At 40.8% G+C, this 9020-nt stretch overlaps 1 protein-coding gene across 1 annotated transcript in view; it reads left to right on the top strand.

Moving 5' to 3' along the window:
• syngr1b (synaptogyrin 1b) overlaps positions 1–7778 on the top strand; it is a 13163-nt gene extending 5385 nt beyond the window's left edge. The window contains exons 2-4 of the mRNA XM_030781641.1: positions 3103–3340; positions 5276–5421; positions 7554–7778. Of these exons, the coding sequence (XP_030637501.1) occupies positions 3103–3340; positions 5276–5421; positions 7554–7778 (609 nt within the window). The remainder of the gene's footprint in view (positions 1–3102; positions 3341–5275; positions 5422–7553) is intronic.
• Positions 7779–9020: the final 1242 nt, after the last annotated feature.

Raw genomic sequence — 9020 nt, 5'->3', positions numbered from 1 at the left:
TGAGTAACACCATGTGACATCAGATGCCATCTTAGCTCTGTTTTTCCAAGACAGAGAGTCTTCTAACCCAATCAGCAACAAGCCATATCTAAGGCAGAGGTTATTCCTTTTTTTTTAAATTTTATTTGGGGGGGGGGAGTTGTATTAAACCCAAGGGCATTTTGGTGGAGTTGAAGTCTCCCTCTCTCTCTCTCTCTCTCTCTCTCTCTCTCTCTCTCTGACCCAGTGTCAAACTATCATCTAATGTATGATTGTGTGAATGAGGAGGAGAGAAAGAGAAAGAGATGTGAGGGAAGGGTTGTGTTTTGATTAGACAGTCTATCATCAGGAATACAATTTCTGTTGTAGTCTAATAAAGTGAATGAGCAGAATTCTGCACATATAGTTTATTTTTTAAACGTGAAATCTACACAGTGTTAAATGTGATGAAATTCTAATGTTTTCGCGCACTCTGTTGTATGTTCTTAGCTCACCTTTGGAAAGAAAAAAAGAAAATAAAATAAAATAAAAGAAGTCATCCATGAGCAGAAAAACTCTCTTTAATCTAGACTAGGCTGATTTACTGAGATCCTTAACTCCCACTCACAGACAGAATGTACCACACTAGTGTAAGATGTGCCCCTTCAAGCATAACTCATGCGGATAGAAATAGCAACGTTGGTTTGGTTCATTAAGATTAGCTGCGTCTGTTTAAATCTGAAAACAAATTCCTTCCTCATATGCACAGCTTGTGAAACTGACGCCAGTAGTGGCACCGTTCTCTACTGCTTATGGGCTGATCTTTGATTTTAGGGGTTTTTTTTTTTTGTAGTTGTTGTTATTTAGAGGATGAAACTTACTCCACTGCACAGCTGGAGAAAAAGAAGCATAGTTTCAGTTTAAACCTCACCCCTAAACATAGCCCTTCCCTTATTTCATTTCTAAATTAAACATTGACTCACGTCGTACTGATGTAAGTCAATTTACATCAGTACGTATAATAAATAGAATCTCTTTCATTCATTGTGGAAGCATAAAAGTAGAATGTGCAGAGCCACAGATAAATAACGCATTGGAGTCAGTCCAATTAAATGTGTATATTTATACCTATTATATGGACAAAGTAACAGTGCATGAAAGCTTGAAGAATGTGTTGTGCAAAAGCTTTTAGGGAGTTTAGAGGGTTTAAAGCCTTGGATCATCATGACTGTGTCACTTTGAGCCATTGTGATGGAGTAATTTACTTTGTTTTAGTGGCAGCTGCCAGTCCTGATACAGCCGACACTAGAGTTCTTCGTTTTTGAAGCTTCAAAGGGAGAAACTTCAATAAAAGGCTGAAATCTTTACACACATGCTGGACTGGAGCTATTATCTTATACACATCAGTCCACACACACACACACACAAACAGACACACTTAAAGTATTAACAGATTGTGGGATCAGTGAGTCCTTTCTCATTAAGCCACCTGTGGGCTCAGATCCTGGAAACAACCCAGACCGGAGGAGAGAGAGAGCCACAGTATGTCAGAACAGCCCTCCTACCCTTTTCTCCCCATGTCTCCATCTCTCTCTCCATCTCTCCGCTTGCTTGGGACTCTGGACACTAATGAGCATGTGCATTGTGAGCAGATCTAGCCATATCCAGAGGATCAGCAGTCCACAGAGCCGAGAGAGAGAGAGAGAGATAGAGAGAGAGAGAGAGAGAGGGAGGGAGAGAGAGAGAGATATTTTTGCTGTGTACAAGTTCAATATTGGACAGAGCCTGTATTATAGAATTCTGTGTATTTTAAACCTGAAAACACCACTCAAACTTTTAAATATGTCATCCTGACTTTGAAATTAAACTTATTTTTCAGTCTAGCTGAAGTATTTTGTTACAACAGAAGCACCAGTCTTGTTACTCTCTCCCTCTCTCGCTCTCGCTCTCCTTTCCTCTTCCCTGTATGTCACTCAAGCGGTGACACACTCATAAAGTCACTCCAGGGGACAGCTGTGCAAACCCCAGCAGCTGCCAGAGGCACCCACTGTCTCCTCTGATCTTCACTCTCACTCACACCCACACACACACAGCGAGATGCTGAGAGGACAACGGAGAGCAGCACTGTCAGCAAACAAACGCCTCGAGCGAGAGATACACACTCACAAACACATAAACAGTTATCTTTCCCTCAGGCCAAACAAGAATCCTCTCCCACGGGGACTTAGTCCGCATTTTGAATTTCGTAGCGGTTGTTGTTAAAGACTTTTAAAAAATTCTTTAAAAAAAAAAATACACAGAGAAAGACACACAGCGCTTAGACAGCTTGAAAAAGACATTTTTTTTACGTTCGACGGGTTCTTTACAAGTCGAATTCTACAATAAAAACCATAGGAACGCTTACATGGTTGCCTTGAAAATGCTTTGAAAACATGGTTCAGTGAATTGGAACGCGGTCGGTCGTTCGACTGAAACACTGACGTAAAACGTTTTACGAAAGTTGAATTTGTGGTCGTGCATTTTGCCTTGTTAGAATCAGCTCACTGTGTCCGTTTGTCACCAGTTCCCTTTTTTTGCATTGTCACATGCCCATGCAGCTTGGCTAACTTGCAAGCGTTGCTTTCTTAGCGTCAAATTGTCTGGAGTTAATTGTGATAATATCTGTCAACACCTGCACTGTTAGACTGACTTTGACAAAAAAAAAGGCTCTGTTTTTGCCTGCTCTAATAATTTCACCTTCGCTGGTGAGTGTTGACTAAATGAATACTGAAAAAAAAAGTTTGATTCAAACTTACATTCTATTTAACACCGGCAACTTTACTGTGAAGGAGAATATAAATATGAAAGATGTCTGGTGTCACGTATAATAGAATATGTTCTTGTCATAAGAGTTTAAAAAGTTGATTTATTTGAATTAAGTGGTAGATTTTGGGTTTTAACTCCCGGCTGTTTTTTGTCCGGTTGTCACGGGAGCCTATTCAGTGGTTTTCTGTCGTTGCTTCAGGATGAAAAAAAATTCAGATAGTAGTTTAAAAAATGATGTGCATCATCTCATTTTGACGAGCTTAAAAGTCAAAAGTCATTGGAGGATTGAACATTGTTTCTCTCTCTCTCTCTTTCTCTCTCTCTCCTCTGCTTTCCCAGCTCTTCTCCATCGTGATCTTTGGCTGTATTGCCAACGAGGGCTACGTGAATAGGCCAGACGAGGTGGAGGAGCACTGCATCTTTAATCGAAACCAGAATGCCTGTAACTATGGCGTTGGCATGGGAACGCTGGCCTTCCTCTGCTGCATGGCCTTCCTGGCCCTGGACGTCTATTTCCCGCAGATTAGCAGCGTCAAGGATCGCAAGAAAGCGGTGCTGGCCGACATCGGAGTGTCTGGTAAAAAAAAAAAAAACAGATGCATGGAATTGTTTACAAAACCTGTGTTACGCCTCCGCTTTTCCACGAGAACAAAAAACACTTTTAACCTTATTCTAACCTGGTGATTAAAGAGCGAGAAGACCCGCTACTCCGGGTTCAGTGCTTAAAGAAAAGTCTGCAGTAGTGTTGTTTCGAATGTGAGGAGGACACTGCGTAGACTTCTGAAGGGTACGTTACAACTTAGGCGCATTGCAGAGTTACAATATGATCACAAGAGGACCTCCTACACACCCATAATACAACACCATGTCGCTATTGTTTGACTCCTCGCTTTAATTTCTTACTGCAATTTACTGGGCACAATGGCACACAATGACAAAGCCTAGTCTCTCGCGCCCAAATGTGAGCCATAATGAATGCATATATTGACAGCAGATCCACAGTAGACCATTAACAGGAGGTATTGTTTGTAAATAGCACCAAAGTATAGAGGGATGTGAATTCCATAACAGAAGAGATGAAAGGGTCAAAGCGATTATCACGTGCCAGACAGAAGCACAGTTTAAACAGACAGGCCGTTAACAGGAGGGAAATTAGGACGGGGCAGCTCCTCGGCTAATATTCTTACGCGCTCTTTCATAAAGACCACATAATGTGTCATAAACGTAGCAGAACTAATCTGTTCTTTATTCATAGCGATGCACTGACCTACCATTAATAGTTATCCAAACAGCTGAGCACACCCGTACTGCTTTATAAAGAGTTGTGTAATGGAATATATTCGATGAACAGCAGCGCAGAGCGTATTAAGCTAAATGACCGGTTTATAACGCATTACACATTTGCTTTTTTGTAATGAATTAATTCCAGTCTCTTTTATTTTTAGCAGTCAGCGCTTGACTGTGAGTGTATCAGCTTTCAGAAATGGAGCAAGAAGCGTATTACATTTAACAAAAAGGAACCGGGATAGGATCACGAAATAATGACTAGGTTTTACAGTAGATATGGCTGATTGTGTGTTAACAGATTCATTAGAGGGAAATGACATTGCTGGTGTCTTCCACTCATCGATCCTGTTGCAACCCACCCAAAAGCTCACGTTATCAGAGGTCTCCCTCTTTTGATCTGGATCAGAAAACTGTTCTTTAGAAAGTTTGTCTGAAATCCCGATCTAGGATCAGGTTTCCTTCGTAATGCATTCAAAATCTCTACGATCTTTGAGGTAAAACTGATCGTGGATTCAGAGTATTATGGTCTGTCGGTGACAGAGGCTAATGTTAGCAGTGTTGGTACTGGTACAGATTGGATGTGTGTGTTCCCAGTATGCGTTTAATTGCCGCTCTCAATGCACTTGGCTTGGTCCTCCGTCACACGCTGTAGGAGACAAGGCTTGATGGAATCGAGTGCTCTCTGTCTTTTAACGAGCTGTGGACCTCTCTGTTGGTGTTAGGAGAGTCATTATAAACTGGACTGGTGCGGACGCACGTCCGCAGAATCACAGAGAGAAGGGGAGAAACGGCTGAAAAACATACAGAATAATGAGTCATCTTTGCCCTTCTCTCTCAAACACGTTCTCCCTCTTTCTCTCTCTATTTCTCTCTTTCTCTGTCCCTGTCTAATGTGTGTTTTTAGTGTACTCCTGTATAGATGAATAGAAGTTAAGTGGGAGAGAATTTGAACAAACAAAAGAGAAATCATGTAAAGATAATATTCGCCATTATCTCTCTCATACTTTCTCTGACTCTCTTAACTTTGATACTGCCATACACGTGTGCTGCATAGCAGTAGTACGTTAGATTGCTGAAGTGACTGTGACATGATTCACCATAGTTTTAATGAAATCTGTCTCCTTCTCTCTCTCTCTCTCTCTCTCTCTCTCTCTTTCTTCTTCTCTCTCACTCTCTCTCGCTCTCCTTATTTCTCTCCTCTCTCACTCTTTCTTTCTCTTCCCAGCGTTCTGGTCCTTCATGTGGTTCGTGGGCTTCTGTCTCTTAGCCAATCAGTGGCAGGTTGCCAAGCTTGAGGACAACCCCCTGAGAGAGGGTGGAGACGCTGCCCGTGCAGCCATCACCTTCTCTTTCTTCTCCATCTTTACCTGGGTCTGTATCACACGCTCTTTCAGGGTTAATCGCTCTTCTTCCCCCATCACATTCTCCATTCCATTCAGCACCTTTATAAACTCTCTGAAAACATCCTCCTTGTTTTTATATATCTGCCATAAACAGCCATTGCAGATCAGTATATGATATAGTATCGCTGAATACAACTGCTGTGTAGTCGGGAGTCATATTTCACATGTTAAGATCCATCTAAGTTTTGGCATTTCTTTTCTAAATGTTATTTTTTCAGTGTATAGTCCACTAGTTTTGTAATGCAGAATATGTTGAGCTAGAATCAAAACTATATAAAAATCTTTGACATATTTGTGTTTGACTGTAAGAGAAGCAAAACTTTGGTGGGAATTCCTCCGCCGTGAGACTTCTACTCACACAGGTGGACTGACATGTTTACTCCGTGGGGTTTGTGTCTTTCAGGGAGGTCTGACACTGTTGTCTTTGGAGAGACTAAAAAGTGTGTCTTTTGAAGAGGAGTACATCAAACTTTTCACCCCTAAAACAACATCTTCTCTAATCTAACGTAATCTAATCTAATCTATTGTGCCTAGTTCAGTTTTTTTTTTTTTAACACTCTAACCCATTTTCTACAAGCCTCTCAAATCAAACCCTCTTCAAATGCTTTCCATGGTTCTTACAAGAGCCCAGAGGGCTCTCTTTGTAAGTGTGGCCCAGAAAATTTGCCAAAGTAATAATTTCAACAGCAAGAGACATATATCTTGAAATCATATTGATATATTTGCAGGGTTACTTTTATGGTGAATACTAGAATTTATTAAAACATCTGATTCCTGACACTTTTTGTGATAGAATGAAGACTTATATGGTAAATGTAAATGCGGATGTAAATTAGAATGATGAAACTGAATGTCAGGTGAGTATATCACATCGAGAACTACAGGGGCCTTTGAACCAGCAGTGATAATCCCCAAGGAACAGAAAATGCGTATAATCTTCAGCCTGCTACCATGGCGATGTAATACTGCAGTGCTGGTATGATGTGGAGTGAAGTTCCACTACCTCAGGATATGATAAAAAAAAAATGTGAAGCACAAAAATTTCCGTTGCATATAATTATGCAAATGAAGGGCAAGCAAGTGATATCACGGGATTATTCAGTACGAGATACGAGGCATTCTGCGTTAAAAAAAAAAGCCTTAAAAATCGATACAAAAAATTCTCCATAGTACTAAACATCTTTTTGTTTTTATATTACATAATTAAATCTGTTTTGTGTATAATGAAGATATCATCTATCGTGGCTTTTATTTTATAACCCCAGTTAGAAAATTACAAACTGTTGCCCCTGTTTGTGTGTGTGTGTGTGTGTGTATATATCTCTGGGGATCTTTTTTAACACAGTAACAGAGCATTTGCCTTCTGTCATATGCTTCTACTCAGCTAGTTAATTACAGATGGTCATGCGGCTTTGCCTGTGGTGAATTAGGAATTCTGTCAGTTTCAATGGAATTCACTGAAGTTCTGTCACAAGGACTTTAGAATTCCATGGTTTATTTATGTTTCTCAGCCCTGTGTCAAAAATCTGATGTCCCACTGACGAAGCCGTTCGGTAGCGTAAGTTTACTGAAAAACTGAAAACTTTTTGAAAATGCATATGAACCTCCTGTTATACTTAGCTTGGCAACAGATTAGGAACAAACTTGTTAAAGTTACTGTTATTCGGTCTATTAGACAAATCGTGTCAAGGTTTACCGCGGCTCAGTATCTAACTCCATCAGGTCTGTCCACATTAGACAGGTAACAATGGCCTTAGTTCATTCTTTAACAAACCTCTAAAATAGACTAACAAGCTCTACTTTTCTGCACAACTAATCAAGCTTAATTTACTCTTTTTTCCTCCTCTCCTCGTCATTCATTTTCAATCTTACCACCCCCTCTTCTCTTATATTTCTCGCTTCTCTAATGGATAATATGATATAACACTGTTATTAAATCTAATTTTACTTTTCTGTTGCATTTCACGAAACGCAATTTTACTTTTCTCCCGCATTCTGTCTCACACTTCTGTTTTTCTCCGATCCACCGTCTTTCTACAACTCCCATGCCCCCACCCCCCCACCCCCCCATCATTTCATCACACCCTCTCATGCTTAAAGGCGGGACAGGCGTTCCTGGCGTACCAGAGGTACATGCTGGGGGCTGACTCCGCCCTGTTCTCCCAGGACTACACCGACCCCAGCCAGGACGCCGCGGCTGCCCCGTACAGCGCTTTTACCAGCGGGGATGATCTGGAGAGCCCAGGGGGCACTGGTTCCTACCAGCAGCCCAGCAGTGAGGGCGCCTTCGATGGCTCGGCTGGATACCAACGCCAGGAGTACTGAGTCACAGGAGGGGTGTAACGGGGGGGAACGGGTGGGCATGGGTGGTACAGGGTTATTGGAGGTCGAGTAGTAGAATAAAAGGAGGTTTAAGACTTGGAGAGTGGAGAGTGGAGAGAGAAGTGTTTCCATTCTAGATCAGTGCTTGCGATAATACCAGTTTGCCTTCAGGCTGACAGTACTGGTGTTGTTTAGTTCTTTACTAATGCTTGACATTTTGTGTTTCATCAGAGGATTGTGTATCACACAGGTCTAATATTCATCAGGTCAAAACATATATATTTATATACACACACTCATATAAACATACACACACACATTCACATACCAGTACACTTACATATAGACATACATGTATACATATACATATACATATACATATACATATACATATACACACTCTCATTCTATGATTGCCATTTTCCTTAACTGCTACAACTAATGCTGAAATATTTGAATTGTATGAAAATTTACAGTATGCATGTGTGAGTGTGTTTGGTGTAGATGCACATTTTGTTGCAGTGTGAATGACAATGAGCAATGGGATGATTCTGTAATCACACGCACACCGAAAACTGCCAAGAGTCCCTTGTAATTTATTCTCACTGACAGACGGTCTGCAGGGATCTCTAACCCACAATGTATTCAGTGAGGGACACATAGCTGACATAAACAGCATTCAGTTGGCTGTTTCTATACTCTTGAGACAACAGAGTCATGTGTAGGCTAATTAACAGTAGTTTGTCCGTTTATGATATACACTTGTTGACTCACAAAACTTTGGTCAGTTTGGCTACAGTACCCACTCCTTCTTATGGTGTGTGTGTGTGTGTGTGTGTGTGTGTGTGTGTGTGTGTGTGTGTGTGTGTGTGTGTGTGTGTGTGTTTGACATACTGGTAGATGATGTACTTCGAAGCTATTCACATCTTTATGGTGACTGCCAACCAAACAGCCCTGCCTGAATGAGACACTCCAGGTGTTTGTTTTTTTGTTTGTTTGTTTTTTTGTTTTTGTTTTCAACATCCTCTGAAAGTAGCTGCTGCAGCCTTGCATTGTATCATTAACTATGCTTACACATAAACTCAGCCGACGAGCATACCCAAAGTGCTAACTGTGTCTGGTTCTTAGAAAAACAAAAATCAATCATACATTGTTATTTTTTTAAAAAACATTTATCATAAAATTGACACTTTTGAATAATCACCAAGAAATACACAGAATCATAATATTCCTGAAGTGTACAAG

Source organism: Chanos chanos, chromosome 8 (genome assembly GCF_902362185.1).
Source record: "Chanos chanos chromosome 8, fChaCha1.1, whole genome shotgun sequence".
Lineage (NCBI taxonomy): Eukaryota > Metazoa > Chordata > Actinopteri > Gonorynchiformes > Chanidae > Chanos > Chanos chanos.
Note: the sequence above shows the minus strand (reverse complement) of the source record. Positions and strands in the feature narration are given on the sequence as shown.